Source organism: Camarhynchus parvulus, unplaced genomic scaffold (assembly GCF_901933205.1).
Source record: "Camarhynchus parvulus unplaced genomic scaffold, STF_HiC, whole genome shotgun sequence".
Lineage (NCBI taxonomy): Eukaryota > Metazoa > Chordata > Aves > Passeriformes > Thraupidae > Camarhynchus > Camarhynchus parvulus.
Genome location: NW_022148077.1, coordinates 1 through 19,762, shown reverse-complemented (window position 1 = coordinate 19,762; position 19,762 = coordinate 1). Strand labels below are relative to the sequence as shown.

The 19,762-nt window shown below is 64.5% G+C and overlaps 2 protein-coding genes across 2 annotated transcripts; one reads left to right on the top strand and one right to left on the bottom strand.

The window, feature by feature from the left end:
* Positions 1-103: 103 nt before the first annotated feature.
* On the top strand, positions 104-9,889 carry FLII (FLII actin remodeling protein). The gene is made up of 30 exons (XM_030969720.1): positions 104-220; positions 1,187-1,297; positions 2,327-2,398; positions 2,525-2,605; positions 2,909-2,994; positions 3,138-3,299; positions 3,394-3,497; positions 3,591-3,766; positions 3,846-4,003; positions 4,093-4,177; positions 4,461-4,608; positions 4,724-4,857; positions 4,969-5,181; positions 5,262-5,441; positions 5,514-5,596; positions 5,676-5,750; positions 5,968-6,051; positions 6,117-6,288; positions 6,371-6,475; positions 6,680-6,871; positions 7,076-7,264; positions 7,355-7,494; positions 7,609-7,834; positions 8,022-8,176; positions 8,286-8,346; positions 8,430-8,558; positions 8,638-8,744; positions 8,882-8,987; positions 9,072-9,137; positions 9,297-9,889. The coding sequence occupies exons 1-30, from the start codon at positions 158-160 to the stop codon at positions 9,429-9,431; spliced, it is 3,798 nt and encodes a 1,265-aa protein (XP_030825580.1). The 5' UTR covers positions 104-157; the 3' UTR covers positions 9,432-9,889.
* A 201-nt stretch (positions 9,890-10,090) lies between these two features.
* LLGL1 (LLGL scribble cell polarity complex component 1) lies at positions 10,091-19,224 on the bottom strand (the record flags this gene model as incomplete). Its single annotated transcript, XM_030969722.1, has 22 exons — positions 10,091-11,151; positions 11,335-11,414; positions 11,487-11,610; positions 11,719-11,813; positions 11,917-12,031; positions 12,127-12,391; positions 12,612-12,895; positions 12,972-13,125; positions 13,203-13,356; positions 13,428-13,720; positions 13,896-14,000; positions 14,394-14,547; positions 14,833-14,900; positions 14,998-15,215; positions 15,297-15,454; positions 15,534-15,588; positions 15,681-15,816; positions 15,972-16,134; positions 16,218-16,376; positions 16,761-16,891; positions 16,972-17,053; positions 19,127-19,224. Coding segments are annotated over 21 exons (3,090 nt in total), but the record flags the coding sequence as incomplete, so codon positions are not given.
* Between the last annotated feature and the right edge of the window lie 538 nt (positions 19,225-19,762).

Here is a 19,762-nt window from a genome sequence, read left to right as displayed (position 1 = left end):
GGGCAGCGCAGCCCCGCCCACCCGCGCGCGGAAGTGGCTCTCGGCCCCGCCCAATCCCCGTGTGCGTCACGGCCGGGGCGGGGCTGGGGGCGGGGCCTGGCAGGGGCGGGGCCTGTCGGGGCGCGGCGCCGCCTCAGGGTCCCCGCGCCCTTCCGCCATGGCGGCCACCGGCGTCCTGCCCTTCGTCCGCGGCGTCGATCTCAGCGGCAACGACTTCAAGGTGCGGGGGAGTGGGAGCGGGGCACGGCCCGGCCCACAGCGCCCCGGTGGGACGGCGCCCCGCGGGGCTGTCAGGCCTGGCTCGGCCCCCGGGGCGGGGGAATCCCGGGCCCGGCCCCGCCCGGGGTGGGTGACCCGGGGCAGTCCCGGTCCCGATCCCACGGGAACTGCGGGGTCGGGGGATCCTTGACCCCCATTAAGCTGCTATGGTTGAGCAACCCGGCCCCCAGCCCACGGGGTCCCGGAGAAACCGGTGATCCCCGAGCCTCCAGCTCCCGATCCCATAGGAGTGGGCGATCCCGGCTCCCGATCCCATAGGACTGGGCGATCTCAGTTCCCGATCCCAAAGGAATGGGCGATCCCAAATCCCCATTCCCATAGGATTGGATCTCCATAGCCCCCAGCTCCCAGCCCCCTAGGAATGATCGATTCCCATCTACCAGCTCCTGATCCCATAGGACTGGGCAATCCCAGCTCCCGACCCCGTAGAACTGGGCGATCCCATAGGACTGGGCGATCCCAGCCCCCGATCCCATGGGAGTGGGCAATCCCAGCTCCCATTCCCATAGGAGTGGGCAATCCCAGACTGGGCGATCCCATAGGACTGGGCGATTCCGGCTCCCAATCCCATAGGACTGAGTGATCCCAGCTCCCAATCCTATAGGACTGGGCAATTCCCGTTCCCGATCCCATAGGACTGGATCTCCATGGCCCCCAGGTCCCAATCCCATAGGACTAGGCGATCCCAGCCCTCTAGTTCCCAGTTTTATGGGATTGCTCGATCCCAATCCCCACATCTCCCCATCCCTCAGGATTGGGTCATCACAACCCTACACTTCTCAGTCTCATTGCACTGCTCCATCCCAAACCTCCCATGACCACAGAGCCTCAATCACACTGAGGTCCCCCGATCCCCATCCCGTGGGACAGGTCCTCACCCTCCTCCTCCTCCTGCTCCTCCCTGCAGGGCGGGTACTTCCCGGAGCACGTGAAGGCCATGACGAGCCTGCGCTGGCTGAAGCTGAACCGCACAGGGCTCTGTTACCTGCCCGAGGAGCTCGCTGCCCTCCAGAAGCTGGTGAGCCCCGTGTTTTGGGGTGGAACGGGGCTCCCCTGTCTCGCTGGGGCCGTGGGATCCCACAGGATCCGTGCCAGCCTCGTGGCTCAGCAGCAGATGCTCCAGTGTCTAATAATAGCGCTGAGCTACAGTGTGTGGTTGAAATGGGATGCAGGAGCTGTCAGGAGTGGGGCTGTCATGGACTTGCACTTGGTTTCACCTTGTTTTCCTAGAAAACCAGATGAAAAACCACTCTTAGATCCTCTACCCTGTAGCAGAAGGGAAGGGTGATGGTCATGATGGGGGCAATCAAGGTTTTTTGGGCTTTTTTCCTTCTCCTTTGCTGAAGTATATAAAAAGCAGGAGCTGGCAGCTGCCTGGCTTTGTTTTTCGGGTGGTTCAGCCAGGCCCTTGGTGGGGTCATGGCTCAGCTGATGTCCACAGCACATCAGGGACCTCATTCTGTCAGTGCCAGACAAACTCAGGGCTTTAAACGCTGCCAGGAGTCCCCATCCCTGTGCCAGGTGCAGGGAATCCCTCTGTGCCAGCCCTGCCAGCCCTGCCAGGTGCTCGGGGGCCACAGCAAGACTGAAATCCTGGCATCCCACCCACAGCCTGCCAGTGCCTTGTGTTCCTGAGCAGGCAGCAGCCGGGCTGGTGATGCTCAGAGCAAAACATTTCCCCAGGGAAATTCCTCCCACCCCGGCAGTGCCCACGTCTGCCTGTTCCCAGCGAGAGGCACTTCCAAGGACTGGGATCTTTGTGCACAGGGACTGTGTGGGCCAGCTCTGGGCATCCCAGAGCACCCCAAACCCCACAGCAGGGCTGAGGTCTCCTCATCCCCTGGGGGGAGGCAGCACAGGCACGCTGGGCCAACAAACCAGTTTGGGACTGGGAGTGTGCCAGGAGCCCTGTGTGACAGGGCTTCACAAGTCCCCAACTCTCCTGGGATAGAGGAGCCTCCACATCAATGTGGGGGCCCAACCCTTGCCCAGCACAGCCCCAGCTCCTCTCTCTGCTCACTGGGGCTTGTCTGGGCCTTCCCTGCAGGAACACCTCTCCGTGAGCCACAACAGCCTCACCACGCTCCATGGGGAGCTCTCTGGCCTGCCCTGCCTCCGGGTGAGTGTCCCCCCCTTCCTCAGGGGTCCCCAGGCACCTCTGGGGTCTGAGGGCACACACAGATCACACCTGGGCACCCTGAGGGCTCAGCAGGCAGCTGTATTCCTGCCTCTCTCCCCTTTGCAGGCAATTGTGGCTCGTGCAAACAGCCTGAAGAACTCAGGAGTGCCTGATGACATCTTCCAGCTGGATGACCTCTCAGTGCTGGTGGGTGCAGAGTCTCCTCAGCTGATGCAGGGGCCAGCTCAGACTCCTGGGTCCCATTCCTGCAGCTTGGTTGCTCCTTGGGAGCACCAGCCCTAAGCCCATGGCTGAGCTCCAGGGCAGCTGGCTGTCAGCAGGGTGACCCTCTGGCAATGCCCCCTTTAAAGGCTGATGGCATGGATGGGCTCCCTGGGTTCCCTGTGTGCTGGTCCAGCTCCTGCTGTGTCCCTGGAGATGCCCCCCAGTCCTGAGGTCTGGGTGGTGGTGGCTGGGGTTGATAGCTGCTTTGTGCTCCCATTTTCCCAGGATCTGAGCTACAACCAGCTCACAGAGTGTCCCAGGGAGCTGGAGAATGCTAAGAACATGCTGGTCCTTAACCTTGGCCACAACAGGTGGGTCCAGGCTAGGGTGACCACCTTCCCCTCCTGGCCATGACCACGTCCATTGGTCACACTTTGTTCTGGGTCCTGCTCTCTGCAGGAGGGAGACCCAGGGCTGGTCCTAGGCCATCCTGAATTTCCCCATATCCCTGCAGCATCGACACCATCCCCAACCAGCTCTTCATCAACCTCACGGACCTGCTGTACCTGGACCTGAGTGACAACAAGCTGGAGAGTCTCCCACCGCAGATGAGGCGCCTGGTGCACCTGCAGACCCTCATCCTCAACAACAACCCCCTGCTGCACGCCCAGCTCCGGTACAGCCCCGCTCCCCAGGCTGGCAGGGCTGGCACTGAGGCTCCTGCTCCATCCTGACTCTCTCTCTGCCCTCTGGCTCTCCCTGCTCCCCAGGCAGCTCCCAGCCATGACAGCCCTGCAGACCCTGCACCTGCGCAACACCCAGCGCACGCAGAGCAACCTGCCCACCAGCCTCGAGGCCCTGGTGAACCTGGCAGGTAGGGCTGGGGCACCCACAGAGCCCTCCAGGGGCTCTCCCAGCCCCAGTGTTGGTGTGGCTGGTGGTGTGACCCCGTTGTTTCTTTCCCCAGATGTGGACCTGTCCTGCAATGACCTCAGCCGTGTCCCCGAGTGTCTCTACACCCTGGGCAGCCTGCGGCGCCTCAACCTCAGCAGCAACCAGATCACAGAGCTGTCCCTCTGCATTGACCAGTGGACCCAGCTGGAGACCCTCAACCTGTCCCGTAACCAGCTCACCTCCTTACCTGTATGTCCCTGCCCTTGTGTGCCACCCCTGCTTGTGGTTCCGTGGTTCTCCCTCACCCCACCATCTCCTCCTTCCCCAGTCGGCCATCTGTAAGCTGACCAAGCTGAAGAAGATGTACCTGAACTCCAACAAGCTGGACTTTGATGGGATCCCCTCGGGCATTGGCAAGCTCACCAACCTTGAGGAGTTCATGGCAGCCAACAACAACCTGGAGCTCATCCCTGAGAGCCTGTGCAGGTCAGGAACACACAACTGGATCTGCTGTGTCCCCAAGAGGGAACACAGAGGTTGTGTGGTCACAGGTCACCAGCATCACTGTCCCACAGGTGCTCCAAGCTGAGGAAGTTGGTGCTGAACAAGAACCGCCTGGTGACTCTGCCAGAGGCCATCCACTTCTTGACAGATTTGGAGGTGGGCACCCAGAACCTCTCTGCCTTGGGCTGGCTCCACCACAGCCCCAGCACCTCCCTGGGACCCCAGGGCTGTAGGGTGGGCTGGATGAGGTGAGGGCAGGAGAGCTCAGGGCCAGTCCCTGTAATCTGCCCCATGGTTCAGCCCAGGCAGGCCGTGGAGCTCCTCCAGATCCCCTCATCTCACCAAAGCCTGGAGTGCTCCTGAGGTCTCCATCCCGTGCCACACTCCAGTGTCCCTGTGAGCAGGTACTTCACCGAGGTGTCTGTGCCCTCCCTGGCAGATCCTGGACGTGCGAGAGAACCCCAGCCTGGTGATGCCCCCGAAGCCGGCGGATCGCTCCTCGGAGTGGTACAACATCGACTTCTCCCTGCAGAACCAGCTCCGCCTGGCCGGCGCCTCCCCTGCCACCGTCGCCGCCGCCGCTGCGGGTGCGCCTGCAGGGAGGGGGGCACACAGCCCCTGCCTTGGCACGGCCCTGGCAGAGCCTGGGCAGCGAGCCCTGCTCCATAGGGTGTCCCTCTCACCCCGTGCCCATGTCCCCAGGGAGCAGCACCAAGGACCCGCTGGCCCGCAAGATGCGGCTGCGGCGGCGCAAGGACTCTGCCCAGGATGACCAGGCCAAGCAGGTGCTGAAGGGGATGTCGGATGTGGCCCAGGAGAAGAATAAGAAGATAGAGGTAGGGTCTGGGGTGGGAGAGGGGACCTGAGAGCATCACAATATTCCTGGCCTACCTTGGGTGCCGGCAGGGTTCTGGTTGTCCCTAATTTGACCTGTTCCTGTCCCACAGGAGAGTGGGGAGGCGAAGGCGCCGGACCTGAAGACACGGCGCTGGGATCAGGGCCTGGAGAAGCCCCAGCTGGACTACTCAGAGTTCTTCAGCGAGGATGTGGGGCAGCTGCCTGGCCTCTGTGTCTGGCAGATCGAGAACTTCGTGCCCACGCTGGTGGATGAGGCTTTCCATGGCAAGTTCTACGAAGCCGACTGCTACATCGTGCTCAAGGTACCCAGGGAGGACCAAGGGTCCCCTGCGTCCCCTGCCTGGAGCTGCAGCCATCCCATCTCACACCCTGTCCTTCCCAGACCTTCCTGGATGAGAATGGCTCCCTGAACTGGGAGATCTACTACTGGATCGGGCAGGAGGCCACACTGGACAAGAAGGCCTGTTCAGCCATCCATGCCGTCAACCTCCGCAACTACCTGGGGGCTGAGTGCCGCAGCATCCGGGAGGAGATGGGGGATGAAAGTGAAGAGTTCCTTCAGGTGAGGCCAGCCCCCAGCTCCCCTGTAGCCCCCAACCCCTCCTGTCCCACACTCACCCCTCCCTGCCCCCAGGTCTTTGACAATGACATCTCCTACATCGAGGGTGGCACGGCCAGCGGTTTCTTCACCGTTGAGGACACGCAATATGTCACCAGGTACAGCTGGGGACAGGGGCTGGGGGGGTGTGTGGGGCAGGCAGTGCCCCATGTCCCACCATGGCTGTCCCTTCCCCAGGCTCTACCGTGTCTATGGGAAGAAGAATGTCAAGCTGGAGCCAGTGGCACTGAAAGGGACATTGCTGGACCCCCGGTGAGTGGCCAGAGGACAGAGGGACCTTGCAGAAGGTGCAGCAGAATTCACCTGAGACATTATAGCTGCAGTTCTGTGGTGCAAATGGGCTATGCCAGTTCCTTTCTACAAAAATATGGGTTCAAACCCCCCTTGGTGCCCGGCAGGGACCCCCAGGATGGGGAGGATGCTCAGCACACCCCATTCTCTCCTGACTCCTCTCACCTCTCTCCACCAGGTTTGTTTTCCTCCTGGACCATGGCCTCGACCTCCTGGTGTGGCGTGGGAGCCAGGCCACGCTGAGCAGCACCACCAAGGCCAGGTAGGGCTGGTGGGGGTGCCAGGGTGTGGGGAGCCCAGCTGCCATCTCACCTGCTCCCACTGCAGGCTCTTCGCCGAGAAGATCAACAAGAACGAGCGGAAGGGCAAGGCCGAGATCACGCTGCTCACCCAGGGCCAGGAGACCCCTGAATTCTGGGAGGTGCTGGGGGGGCAGCCTGAGGAGATCCGACCCTGTGTCCCTGATGACTTCCAGCCCCACAAGCCCAAGCTGTACAAGGTGGGGATCTGTATCCATAGGGCCACCAGCCCTGCTGGGGTCCTTCAGCCCCTGCTCACCTCTGTCCCCATCCCCTCTGCAGGTTGGCCTTGGTCTGGGCTACCTGGAGCTTCCCCAGATCAACTACAAACTCTCCGTGGAGCACAAGAAGAGGCTGAAGGCTGATCTGATGCCAGAGATGCGCCTGGTAGGATGGGGCGGGGAGGTTCTCCCAGTCTGACCAGTGGGACTGGTTTCATGCCCCTTGTGCCTCCAGCCGTGCCCTGGGAGAGGGAGGTTCAGCCAGCAGCGCCTGGCTGGGGGATGCTCTGCTCTGCTGGGAGCAGGCAGGGTGTTTTCCAGCTGGGAAGACCTGCAGGTGCCTGACCCTTCTCCCCTGTGGTGGCCTCAGCTGCAGAGCCTGCTGGACACCAAGAGTGTGTACATCCTGGACTGCTGGTCCGATGTCTTCATCTGGATCGGGAGGAAATCGTCGCGGCTGGTGCGGGCGGCGGCGCTGAAGCTGAGCCAGGAGCTGTGCACCATGCTGCACCGGCCCAAGCACGCCATGGTCACCAGGAACCTGGAGGGCACCGAGTGCCAGGTGGGGCATGGACCCCTCAGATGGGTGCTGGGTGCCTGGGAGGGGGCTGAGGCCGAGGGTCTGTTACCTGCTCCCCAATTTACACCTTGAACGACTGAACGTGGCAGCCGGTGCTCTGGTCTGGTTGATGAGGTGGGGATGGGTCACAGGTTGGACTGGATGATCTTGGAGGTCTTTTCCAGCCTTAGTGATTGTGTGATACAGGTGTTCAAGTCCAAGTTCAAGAACTGGGATGACGTCCTGCGCGTGGATTACACCCGGAACGCCGAGACAGTGCTGCAGGACGGGGGCCTGGCCGGCAAGGTCCGCAAGGACGCCGAGAAGAAGGACCAGATGAAGGCCGACCTCACCGCACTCTTCCTGCCCCGCCAGCCCCCCATGCCCCTCAGCGAGGTAGGGCTGGGGAGCCCCATGGATCCCCCATGGCGTGGGGCTGGGTGATGATGGAGGAGCTGGGGGCTGACGCAGCTCATGGGGCCACAGGCGGAGCAGCTGATGGAGGAGTGGAACGAGGACCTGGATGGCATGGAGGGCTTCGTGCTGGAGGGCAAGAAATTCACTCGCCTGCCTGAGGAGGAGTTTGGCCACTTCCACACCCACGACTGCTATGTCTTCCTGTGCAGGTGACAGCTGGCTTGTCCCCTCTCAGGGGCTGCTGGACCACCTTGTCCCCATTGTCCCTGCCCAGCCCTCCTGACTGTCCCATCCCTCACATCACTCCCTGTTCCTGCCCTCAGGTACTGGGTGCCAGTGGAGTACGAGGAGGATGAGGAAAAAAAGAAGAAGGGTGAAGGCAAAGGGGAAGAGGAGGGTGAGGAAGAAGAGGAAGAGAAGCAGCCAGAGGAAGACTCCCAGTGCATCGTCTACTTCTGGCAGGGCCGGGAGGCCTCCAACATGGGCTGGCTCACCTTCACCTTCAGCCTCCAGAAGAAGTTTGAGAGTCACTTCCGTGGCAAGCTGGAGGTGACACAGTTTGCGGGTGACACAGGGGTGCCTCAGCTTTGCTTCTCTTCCTCCCCATCTCCTCTCTGCCCCTCAGGCTGAGGCAGGGGACAGCAGCAGAGATGGGAGCTGGCAGGGGGGTGCAGCTGGGGCTTGGAGCTGTGTTTGGGAAGTCCCAATGCCCCTTCTGATTCCCACCCCTGTGCAGGTGGTGCGCATGACCCAGCAGCAGGAGAACCCCAAGTTCCTCTCACACTTCAAGAGAAGGTTTGTGATCCACCGGGGCAAGAGGAAGGACCGGGTCAGCACTCCCCAGCCCAGCCTGTACCACATCCGCACCAACGGCGGGGCCCTCTGCACCAGGTCAGTGCCAGGCAGCACCCACGGGTGCCACATCCACCTGGGATAGCTGCTGGTGGGCACAGCTGCCAGCTCTCCCTCTGATATGTGCCTCGGGGGGCTCCATCTCCAGGTGCATCCAGATCAACACGGACGCTGCTCTGCTCAACTCCGAGTTCTGCTTCATCCTCAAGGTACTGCTCATGGCTGAGCATCCTCAGGGCTGCCTGGGTGCCCTCCTGCTCCTCTGGGCAGCACTGACTCCACTGTCCCCCAGGTGCCTTTTGAGAGCACGGACAACCAGGGCATTGTCTACACCTGGGTGGGCCGGGCAGCTGACCCTGATGAGGCCAAGCTGGCTGAGGACATCATGAACCACATGTTTGATGACTCCTACAGCAAACAGGTGAGCAGGGCTCAGTGCCACCTTACCTGAGTGACAGTGACCACCCAGGCCACACTCAGCCCTGCTCCTGCCCTTTCAGGTCATCAATGAGGGAGAAGAACCTGAAAACTTCTTCTGGGTGGGCATTGGGGGCCAGAAGCCCTACGATGAAGATGCCGACTACATGAAGCACTCACGGCTCTTCAGGTGGGCACTGGCCTCAGAGCCCATCCCCTTTGGGAACCAATCAGCCAGAACAGCTGCTCCATCACATCCCTGCCCTCTGCATGAGCCAAGTCTTAACAAACTCATGCCTGATGCTGTCCCTGTCCATCTCCCTGCAGGTGCTCCAATGAGAAAGGTTATTTCTCCGTGTCAGAAAAGTGCTCAGATTTCTGCCAGGATGACCTGGCTGATGATGACATCATGCTGCTGGACAACGGGCGGGAGGTGAGCTGGGGGCATGAGGCTCTCCTGGGCCCAGATCTTCCAGTGGCTCTGTGGGCTGAGCCCAGCTGCTGATCCTCTCTGCAGGTCTACATGTGGGTGGGCACCCAGACCAGCCAGGTGGAGATCAAGCTGAGCCTCAAGGCGTGCCAGGTAAGACCTCCCTCCATCCTGGGACTGCATGGGGGAGGATTTGAGCACTTCCATCTCCCCTCGGGGCCCTGACCTGGGTGCTGCAGAGCTCTGGGCTGGGGAATACCAACCCCAGAGGTGGGTGAGGGCCATGATCCCCATGGCAATGCTCTGCCCCAGGTCTACATCCAGCACATGCGCTCCAAGGACCCCAGCCATCCCCGCAAGCTCCGGCTGGTGCGGAAAGGCAACGAGCCCTGGCCCTTCACCCGCTGCTTCCACGCCTGGAGCGTGTTCCGCAAGCCGCCCACCTAAGGGTGGGGGGCACCTGGTGCCCTGGGCCTGGCCCCCCTGGCACAGCCAGCCCGGCACCCACGCTGCCGCCAATGCCAGGCTCAGCCTGGAGCTGCCTCCCCCCGAGCCGGGGCCAGGGGGATCATTGGGGCTGTCCCTCTGTCCCCCCTTCTCCCAGCACAGGGCCCAGCTCAGCCCCTGCCCTTCCTGGGGGGCATACGGGGTGCTGTGGGCCCCTGCCACACGCTGCTTGGGGATGCTGCTGCCCCAAACCAGTGCCGAGCTCCCCCCGTGGCTGGGGGACGGGAGTGACTCCCAGTTTGGGCGGGAGGATGCTTTGCTAAGGAGAACGGGGGGAGGGGGGGAGTGAGGGGCTCTGAGCCCTGGGCCTTACAGCTGGTCCCTGCTGTCCTGGGGGATGGACCCCCAGCAGGGATCAGCTCATCTGGATCATATCAATAAAGGCTGTACTTCTCACCTCGACCCTGTCTCAGGCTCTGACTCACTCCCAAATGGGGTCACCCCCAACCCTGATCATGCCCCTCTGCAGCTCAGCACTCACCTGGCTCCGAGGCTCAGCAAACACCTGCAGCCCAGGCAGCTGATATTAAATGCTTTATTTTCAATATTAAAAACCAGTATTTTTAATAACTAAACAATGCTAAATTCATCTTACCAAAAAAAAAAAAAAAAATGAGGTTGGGTGGGGGGGTTCTACCAGGGACACTACAGCCCCGGCCTCGGCCGGCAGCAACAGAGCCCGAACCCCCCCAGCCACACACGTACCACAGGGGAGCCCGGGGGGGCCACAGCTCCCCAAAGGAGAGGGGCAGGGGCCAGCTGAGCCCCGTGGGAACAGCCACCATGGGCCAGGGGACAGAGCTGTGTCACCACAGCCCCCAGGAGGACGAGGCCAGGCTCGGAGCCCAGGGGGGATTTGGCACAGTGAGACCCCCAGGGAGGGGCAGCCCAGCCTGGGGCAGGAGGAGGCTGGGGTAACCCCATCTGCCCCTTCCCCCCCAGCACCAACATGGACCAGGAGCAGGAGCCCGTGTGAGATTCCACAGCGTGATCCCATCCCAAACCCACCCCGTGGCAGGATTTAGTGTCAGAAAGGAGCAGCAGGCACGGAGCCCAACCTGGAGAATAGCCCTTGGAGAAGCCACTAAGAGAAAAAGGCCACCTGTGACCCCCCAGCGTGCCCCTCCTCGGGCTGCTCAAGGCCTCTGCTGCCCACCTGGGAGCCAGGGGGTCCCCACTGGGCTCCCCTGGGGGGACAGTCCCTGTGCAGCAGCCAGAGCCTCCTGGCAGGCAGGGAACGGGGCTGTAAACTGCAGGGAGCCGGGCATGTAAACACAGACCAGGGTACGGGGGGGCCGTGCCCAGGGGCTTCTGGCCCCCCACTGCCCCAAAGGACCAAAACCAGGGGACGAGGGAGGGTCCACAAGCCCCAGCCCTCCCCGTGGAGCCGGGGAAGCAGCAGCATCCCCCAGGAAGGGGGCTCTGGAGCAGGGGACAGTGACACTCGACCGTGTATAAAAAAGGAACTGATCTTCCCCGGGAAGAGTTTGTGCCCCACGGCGCCGGGGCCGGGCAGGGGTGTGTGGGGAGTGCCGGAGCCGGGGTGCAGATGTTAGAGAGGAGGCCAGTCTACGTTACATGGGGAGGGGGCGCGGGGGTCCAGTCGAGTCGCGCATCCCGGGAATCCGAGCACTGAGATGGGCAGGGAGGCCGGCGATGCCTGTGGGAGAGGCAGCCCCTCAGCAGGAGTGGGGATCAGGACAGCCATTCCCCCTGCTCCCCCTCCTCTGGAAGCCCCAGGGAGCACAACTCCATCCTCCCACGATGGATCAGGAAGCCAAGGCACTGCACTGGGGTCCCAGCTCCAAATCCCACTCCCAAGGACCACCAGCCCCTCACAGACCTCACTTGATGAGGATCCCCGTGGGCCGGGCCTCGTCCTCGCTGGTGTTCCTCAGGTTCTGCTCCGCTTCCTCCGAGGACCTGGGGCAGAGCAGGGTGAGAGGCACTGCCACGGCCCCTCAGCACCGTTTACCCCATTCCCACCCCACTCACGCCAGGAAATCCTTCACTTCCTCCACAGTGATGTCCCCAGTGGTGTCCAGCGGGGTCTCCAGGCTGCTGTTGGGGGAGTCAATGGGGCCGGGCGAGAAGGCAGCCGGGTGCTCCTCAGGGGACCCTGGGGAGTCACGGGACAGGAGGGATTGGGGACAGCCAGGACACAGAGCCAAGCTTGGAGCAGGGCTGTGGGACACGGTGTGTGTGCAGGGACAGGGTGGTCACTCACGGTCGCTGTCTGAGGGAGAGTGCTGGCCCTCGGAGCTGCGGGGGACGTGGGTGCCGTTCGCCTGCGGCAGCTTCGGCGTCACCGCTGAGCTGTTGCTGGAAGGAAACAGGGAGAAGTTATGGCCAGAACCAGTGTCAGGGGGTGGGTGTACAGGGGTTCCACCACAGCAAAGGCCCCCATGCCCCCGGGACAGCCCACCTGAGGCAGGAGGTGTCCTGGAGCCGGGCGACCTCCAGCCGGCACAGTGGCTCTGTCACATTCCTGGCGCTCAGCGAGAAGCGCTCGAACTCGGATGGTGAAATTAGGTAGAAACCTACAGGGGGGACAACAATGAGCCTCAGGAATCCCCCACAGGGCTGCAGGTGAGGTCAACATCCCATCGACACAGATGTCACCTGGTGTCCTCACCTTGGCCGTGCTTGGTGAAGACACAGGAGGCGATGCCGCTGATGTCCTCCTTACGGATGCAGCTGTAGTGGACCTGGGGCCGCAGGCTGGGCACGGTGAAGATGTGGATGTCCCCCAGGTTGGTGAGACAGGCCAGGCAGTTTTCCAGCCTCTCCTCGGAGCCAGCACTGGCCAGGCTCACCAGGGCCACCTTCCTCACTCGGCAGCCCTCGTGTGCTGTCAGCTTGAACTTGGTCTTGGCACTCACTTTGGGCAGCGTGAACACCTGGGAGGCAGGAGGAGTGGGGGGCTCAGGGGAGAACAGGAACCTGCAGGGTTTAGGGGGACACCTTTCCCTTGGATTCACCACCCTAGAACAGGCATAGGAGTGCACCCAAAACCTGACTGGTCACCTCCAGTCCCTGCGTGATGAGGACATCCAAAGAGGACAAGGGACATTTTGGGTGCCATCTCTACCACAGCGGGACACTGAGCCTTGCACTCACCTTGAACTGTTCCTCGGAGGAGATGAGCATGGAGTGGCTGCCCTGCATGTCAGGGGCCTTGGCCAGGTCCCGAGACACCTCGTAGGGCTCGGGCAGGGGGTTCCCCCGCCCGTCCAGCACCGCAATGGCCACCACGGGCGCCCGGTGCATAAGCTGGATCTCCTTCCCCAGCACCGCCTCCACCGCCCGCTCCGAGAACTTCTCCTGCGACGGCACCTCCAGGGCGTAGGCGAACACCGAGCCCGAGTTGGTCCCTGCCCACATCGTGGGGCCGTGGTGGGCGGCTGTGGGGGTGGAGCAGTGTCAGACCCAGCCTGGGGGCTTTTCCCAGGAGGGAGGGAGGCAGGGAGGGGGTCTCACCGTCACGGAGGAAGGTGTCGGCAAAGTAGAGGCACCGCACGACCCCTGAAAGGGAATCATCAGCCGAGCGAGGCTCGATCCGCCGCTGCACCGGCGTCATCTCCACCTCGGGGGGACCCGCCTGCTCTGCCAGCTGCGCGTTGGCCTCCTGCACCTGGGGAGGGGACACAGGGTCAGCCCCTGCTGGGTGGGGACAGGGAGCCACCACGGTGGCCCCCACTCCCTGCCCACCTTGCTGGAGGGGCTGCTGGCGTTGAGCCTCTTCTTGCCCGACACGCGGCTCTTGCGGATGCGGCGGAAGGACTGGCGCAGGGACTTCTTGAGGGACTTCACGCGGGACAGGGGCCCCTCCATGGCCAGCGAGTCGTTGGGGTGCAGCGTACACCTGCGGGCACCGAGGCTGCTCAGCACCCACCAGGCCATCCAGGGGTCCCCAGCACCGAGGTCCCCCCATACCTGGCCAGCACGGGGTTGCGTCTGTAGTAGTCGAAGAGCCCGAAGCCGTGGCTGGTGCCGAAGGCCACGAGGTTCCACTCGGAGTGGAGGGTGACGGCGGTGACGGCGGCGGGGGGCACGCACTGCACCAGCACGCTGGGCTGGAAGCCAGGGGGGAAGTGGAGGGGCCCGTTCCGGGGGGCCAGCCGGTCGTGGCCCTTCCAGGTGAAGCCCTCACGGTCCTGCAGCAGGTCCACGGTGGCCACGCTGACCGCGTGCTCCGACTTCTCGTCGCTCAGCTCCATCACCAGCACCTGCAGGGACAAACACAGACAGGGGGACACGCTGGACTCCCCCAGCCAGCCAGCCTGCTGCACACCAGGGGCTAAACCCAGGCTAGGAGCCCTTCAAGGACAATAGTGGGGGTCTGTAGCCCTCTCATGCTGTGGGTCCCCAATGGGGGAGCCCCTGCTGTCCTTGTCACCTTACCTGCCCCGCCGTGCCAGCCACCACCATCTTGGCCGTGTACTTGCAGAGCGCGATCTTCTGCACGCCCAGGCGCGGGTCATCGCTGTAGGGATCAAAGCAGCCCACCTGCGGGAGGGGACAGCTGAAGGGACAGCCAGGACCCCACACACAGTGGGACAGCCCCCCCTGCACCCCCACATCCCTCCACCAGCTGCGGCACACGGGCCACTCTGGGCATCACGCCCAGGAAAAGTCTGTCCCCACGCAGCCCCTGGCCCTGTCCCCCATGCTGGGGCAGACCCATGGATGGGGCTCATGGAACAAGTGTCCCTTGTGTCCCTGCAGTGCGTCACACAGCAGCTGTGCCCTGAGCCGGGGGACACGTCCCCGGGGCACAGCCGGGATGGCTCCAGCAGGTGCATCCCCCGTGCCCAGCTCTGGGTTTGCCCCCTCCAGTGCTGGCAGAGCCAGGAGGGTGCTGAGCTCCATGGTGGTGTCACCCTGCCCAGGCGACCTCACCTTGCGGAACGGAGGCCACTCCTCCTCGCCTGCCTGGTTGAGGCTGTCGTTGTGCTCACAGTCTGTCTGGAAGATGTTGGCGGTGCCCAGCTTGTAGAGGGGCTTCAGGGAGACCCCCGAGGCGTCCCAGAACCGCACCGTGCCGTCCTCGTGCCTGGGAGGGGGGGTCCTGTCAGCGCGGGCCCCAACATCTGCCCGGCTAACAAGAGCTGCCTGTGTGCTGGCAGCCACCGTGCAGAGGGGGGGACACGGGGGACAGCGCAGCGGGTGACACACTCGTGCCCAGCCAGAACAAGAAGGGGCAGCCCACCCGAAATGAGGGAGTGAATGCCACCACCATCCCACCCCACCCCACTCCCCCACTGCAGAAATGGGTGTGGATGTGTCCCCCCCTCATTTTGTGTTTCCCAGGCCCCCTCCCTGCTGCCAGCCCACTCACCCAGTGAGGAGAAGCCCCCTCTGCGTGGGCTCCTGGGCCAGGTTCTTCCCCCCATCAATGGGCCAAGCCTGGAGGGAGGGATGGAGAGGGGATGGAGGAAGGGATGAAGCCTTGGAACGCTGGAAGGGCTCAGCAGGAGCCCTCCCCACCACCCCCATCACTGACCGCAGAGGATTGCCGGGGGCTCTGCTGCTCCCCCACGCTGACGATCCTCTCCCAGAGCTTGAGGGGCACGTTGGAGACATGGCAGGAGCAGGTGATGGCAGAGGAGTGCAGAGGTGCCAGGTACGGGGCAGGGATGGTGGGCCAGCCCGGCGTCTGCAGGTCGATGGCCACCAGCTCCTCCTCCACCAGCACCACGAGGGCTCGGGGGTTCTCAAAGCCTGGGGAGGGGGGAGATGGCTGCTGCACGTGGAGACCCCCACACCATCACCCGCTCCCGGGGTGGCCCTGGCAGGACGTACCTCCCTCGGGCACCTCTGCGCTCTGCACAGTGAAGAAGTCAATGACGCGGGAGGTGAAGTCGAGCGTGGCCAGGGTCTGGCCCTGCAGCACGCTGACACAGTGCCTGTCACCATAGCTGGCCCGTGGCATCCCCCCACTGAAGATGATGAAGGGGTTCCTGGGTGGGACGAAGCAGCTGCCATCAGACCCTGGACCCCCAAGTGCCCCCTGTGCCCATGCCCAGCCCACCCACCTACCCTGACTCGCAGGTTCTCCAGAGGATTTTGCTGATGGCTTTGCAAGGGAACGGCCCTGAAACGAAGACACCAACACTGGCTGTAGCGCTGGGATATGGGGGAGATCAGCTCCCATCCCCAGAGCCCCCCCGGAGCCCCATCCTGTACCGTAGGGGATGGTGGACATGACGGGCTGCTGGGTCCTCAGGCCGGTGCCGCTCGCTGCCCACACCATGTACCCGCCATCGCTGTGGGAGCTGACGATGCTCGTCCCGCTCTGCTCCCAGGCCAGGCTCTCCAGCTGCTGCGGGGCCACACGGGGGGTCAGCACTCGGATGGGGACACACACACACAGCCCCACCAGCCCCACGTGGATGGGGACACACACACACAGCCCCACCAGCCCCACGTGGATGGGAACACACACACAGAGGACCACGGCCCCCCCAGCCCCAGTACCTGGTTGCCCAGGAAGAGATGCAGGACAGCACGAGTGCTCTGCTCCCACAGGACCAGCAGCCCCCGGCTGTAGCCGATGAGGAGCCGGCTGCCATTGCGAGGGTGCTCCTGGATGGACTCCACGGGCCCCAGCGCCTTCCCGCAGCGGTAATCATCGGGGACACTGCGGGGGGACAGGCACAGGGGGGTCAGAGATGGGCTGGGGGTGCTGGGGATGCAGGGGCATGGGGCCTGTAGGGCTCTCACCTCTGCAGGATCTCATCTGGGAAGAGGGTTTTGTCCTCCAGCAGCGTCAGGGTGGGCAAGGTGACAAAGTACACGGCACCGCCCTCAGTGCCCAGGCAGACCATGGCACCAGCAGCCATGGGCAGGACCACTGTCACCCGTGTGATGCCAGGGGAGCAGCTGTGGGGGGAACAGGGGCTGCCTCAGCACCAGGTTGGGTCTGGGGGAGTGTCAGAGACCCCAGAGCTGCCCTGCTCCATCCCTCCATTCCCATCTCCCTGAGTGCAGCAGGACAAGGGCAAGGACAGCCTCAGTGCCGACAGCAATTACAGCCATTAATCACCCCCAGGCCCTGCCAGCGCCATAAAAATCCAGAGCTGCTCCCTGCACTCGGCATCTCAGTTGACATCAGAGGAGCATCCCAGTGGGGAAAACACCACCGCGGGGAGGACCTTGGCCGCCACCCCGCCCCGGCAGACCGGCTGCTCCCCCGCGCCGTTCCCAGCTGTGGCACCGGCACCGCCGCAGCCCCGCGGGGAGCGGCTCCGAGCCCCGGGCAAGTACTTAGCGCCGGCGGACCCTGGGCGTCCCGGGAGGCCGAAGCTGCGGGTCTCCTCCAGGTGGGAGCAGCCCTCCTTCTGGCACACCTCCCACAGGTGCAGCGTGTTGTCGTCCAGCAGCGACAGGAGCCAGCCCTGGGGAGGGGGGGATGATAGAGGGGTGTGTGAGGTGCTGGGGGGCTGCTGCCAGGTTCCCCCCCGGGACACCCTCATACCTGGCCGGGAAGGAAGTGCAGCTGGGTGACAGTGGCCGTCTCCTTGTGCAGGCCTGTCAGCTCCACACCCGGTGCGCCATATCTGGGGGGGCCGTCAAAGAAACAACGAGGGTAGAGCCCCCCACACCCTTCCCCAGCAAACTCAGGGCCCTCCGAATTCCCTCAGGTCACAGCTCTGCCTGCAAACACCAGTTCAACCCCTTGCCCCCAGGAGAGCCAGGGCAGAGCATCCCTGGCTGCACCCCATGCCAGAGCTTCCACCACCATCCCCATCCGGGATCCACTAAGCAGGACGCTCTGAATCAGCCTGAAATCCACCAAGCACCTTCAGCTGGGACACGGCAGGTCAGCCTGAAATCCACCAAGCACCTCCAGCCGGGCTGTCCCAGGTCAGGCTGGGATCCACCAAGCACCTCCAGCCGGGCTGTCCCAGGTCAGGCTGCGGCCAACGCTCACAGCTGGGCTGGGTGTGCGAGAGGCGCCGGGAGCCCCGGCACGCACCGGCAGCGGGGTGGGGTTCGGCATGCGCCGGCACAGCCGCACTCACCCGACTGGTCCCGGCTCCTTCGGCGACGCCGCTCGGCAGGAACCGCGGCAGGAACCAAAGCAGAACCCGCGGCAGGAACCGCGGCAGGAACCCACGGCAGCACCGCACGGAGCAGCCCAGCCTGGCGTCCCCGCCACCCCCAGACCAGCGGCTCCCCCCAGCCCGGTGTCACCAGCGCACTGTGCAGCCCCTCTGGGCACGCTGGATGCTGGCAGTCCCTACCCCTGGCAGCCTTCCGGTGCCCTGGGCACGGGGAACCAGCCCGGCGGCTCTGCCCGGCCGGACAGGCAGGAGCTGTCTGGCAGTGCTGGGCACAGCGGAGCCGGCAGAGCCAGGGGACAGCCACGGAGTTTGGGGAGAGCAGGGAACAGGGCATGGGAATGAAGCAGGGAGCACGCAGAGGGCTCTCGGTGCTACATGCACGGGGGATGCCACCCATCCTTGCTCATTCTGGGGTCCTTTCCCCACCCAAAAGAGTGCCACAAGCTGAGAGAGCCCTCAGAGCAAGTGGCTCGGGCCACACCATTGGGATGGGGGTCCAAGAGCAGGGACCCCCAGCTGCCCCTCCAGGCACTGGCTGCCCCTCAATGCCGGGCTGTCGGCAACCAGATCCACCCAGCCGGGCCGGGGAGCACCCAGGGGTGCCCCCACTAACCAGTAACGCCAGTCAGGCCAGCTCCAGCTGCTGCCTCGCCCGGCCCCGGCTTCCCCGGCACCGCCAACCTCCAGAAGCATCTTTTCGGAGGCAGCCGGAGCGGGGCCGTGTGGGCACGGGGTACCACGCTGGGTACCACCCCAAAACCATCCCCGCTGAGGATGCTCAGGGCACCGCAGCCCCCCACAACCGCATCCCCGCCGTGCCGGGGGGGCTCAGCTGGGACCGGCACCGCGGGCCGGGCGGGCGAAGGGCGGCCGGCGCGACGTCGCGGCCGGGCTGGCACCCGGGCGGCCCCGGCAGAGAACAAAACACGCCATCTTTGTGCTCGGGAGGCAGCGAGCCGCCGGCCTGGGGAGGGGGGAGCGCGGCCGCCCCCACGCCCGACCCGCTGCGGGCGCGGCCGCCCAGCCCGCATTCCTGCGGCGCGGGGCCCCCAGCACGGCCCGCATCCAGCCCTGGCCGCCCGCCAGCAGAGCCCTCTGAAGTCTCCCTGCACGCTGCCGCCAACAAAGCCCGGCCGGCCCCGCTCGGCGTCCCCCGCTTCGGCCCCCCACCCGGCACCGGGCTCCGCGCCCACCGCAGCCCCGGGCCGGCCAGAGCCCCCGCTGCCCCTTCCCCGAGGGCTGCGTGGATGAGGATGGACAGGAGCCCCCCGGGATAAGCGGGGTAACAACGGGAAGGACCCCATTGGGATGTCCCCGAGCCCTTTTTTCTCCCCGCGGCGTTTTGGGCGAGGTGGGGGTTTCCTCCAGCCGCCCCCTCGCCGCCCGGCCCAGCTGCAGCACAGCTGGACGGAGGGATGGACGGCAGCCGAGTGGGGGCTGCCGGATGGGCCAGAAGCAGCGCAGCCACGTCTCCAAGCATTCTCCGGGATGGGGACAGGCAGAGGAGCGAGCGCAGGAGGGTCCGGGAGGTCCTTACCTCCTGCTCATGTGGGAGGAAAAGGATACAGCTTGACGGCTCCCGCCTTGGTGCCGATGGCCATCACTCGCAGGACCGGGTCGTAGGCCAGGGCGCTGGGCTGGCTGGGGAAGCCGTGCTCCACCGTCTGCCATGGGGACAGACAGGTCAGAGCGGGACCCCCCACCTCTGACACCCCCAAACCTCCCACACTCCCCCTCACACCAGCCTGAGCATCACCTCTGCGATGGGGGATCCCAAAGATGCTGCTCTGTCCCTCAGCGCCACCAAGGAGGGCCTTGGGGAGAGGGGACATCACTCCTCACCCAATTTCCACCCAGCGCCCCAAAACCCAGCCCAACAGCCGCACCACGGGCCGGGGTAGCTCTGACCTTGAACGAGCTGCCCCACCGCCCGCCAGCACTTTGGGGATGGGACCCCCGTGCTCGAAACCCGGGGGTGAGGACACCCCAGGAGAGGCGAGCGGGTCCCCGCTGCGACATCACCGGGCGGCAGAACCAGGCGAGCGGGACCCGCCAGCGCCAGGGACGTCCCCGCCGGAGCCGCGTGTCGCCCGAGGGCACCTTCCCAAGGAAGTCCGGGCCGTCCGGCGTGCCCGGGCTCGCCGGCTGGGGAGGGGCTGCCCCGGCAGCGGGGGGACGCGGGGGGCACCCACCGGGCCGGCC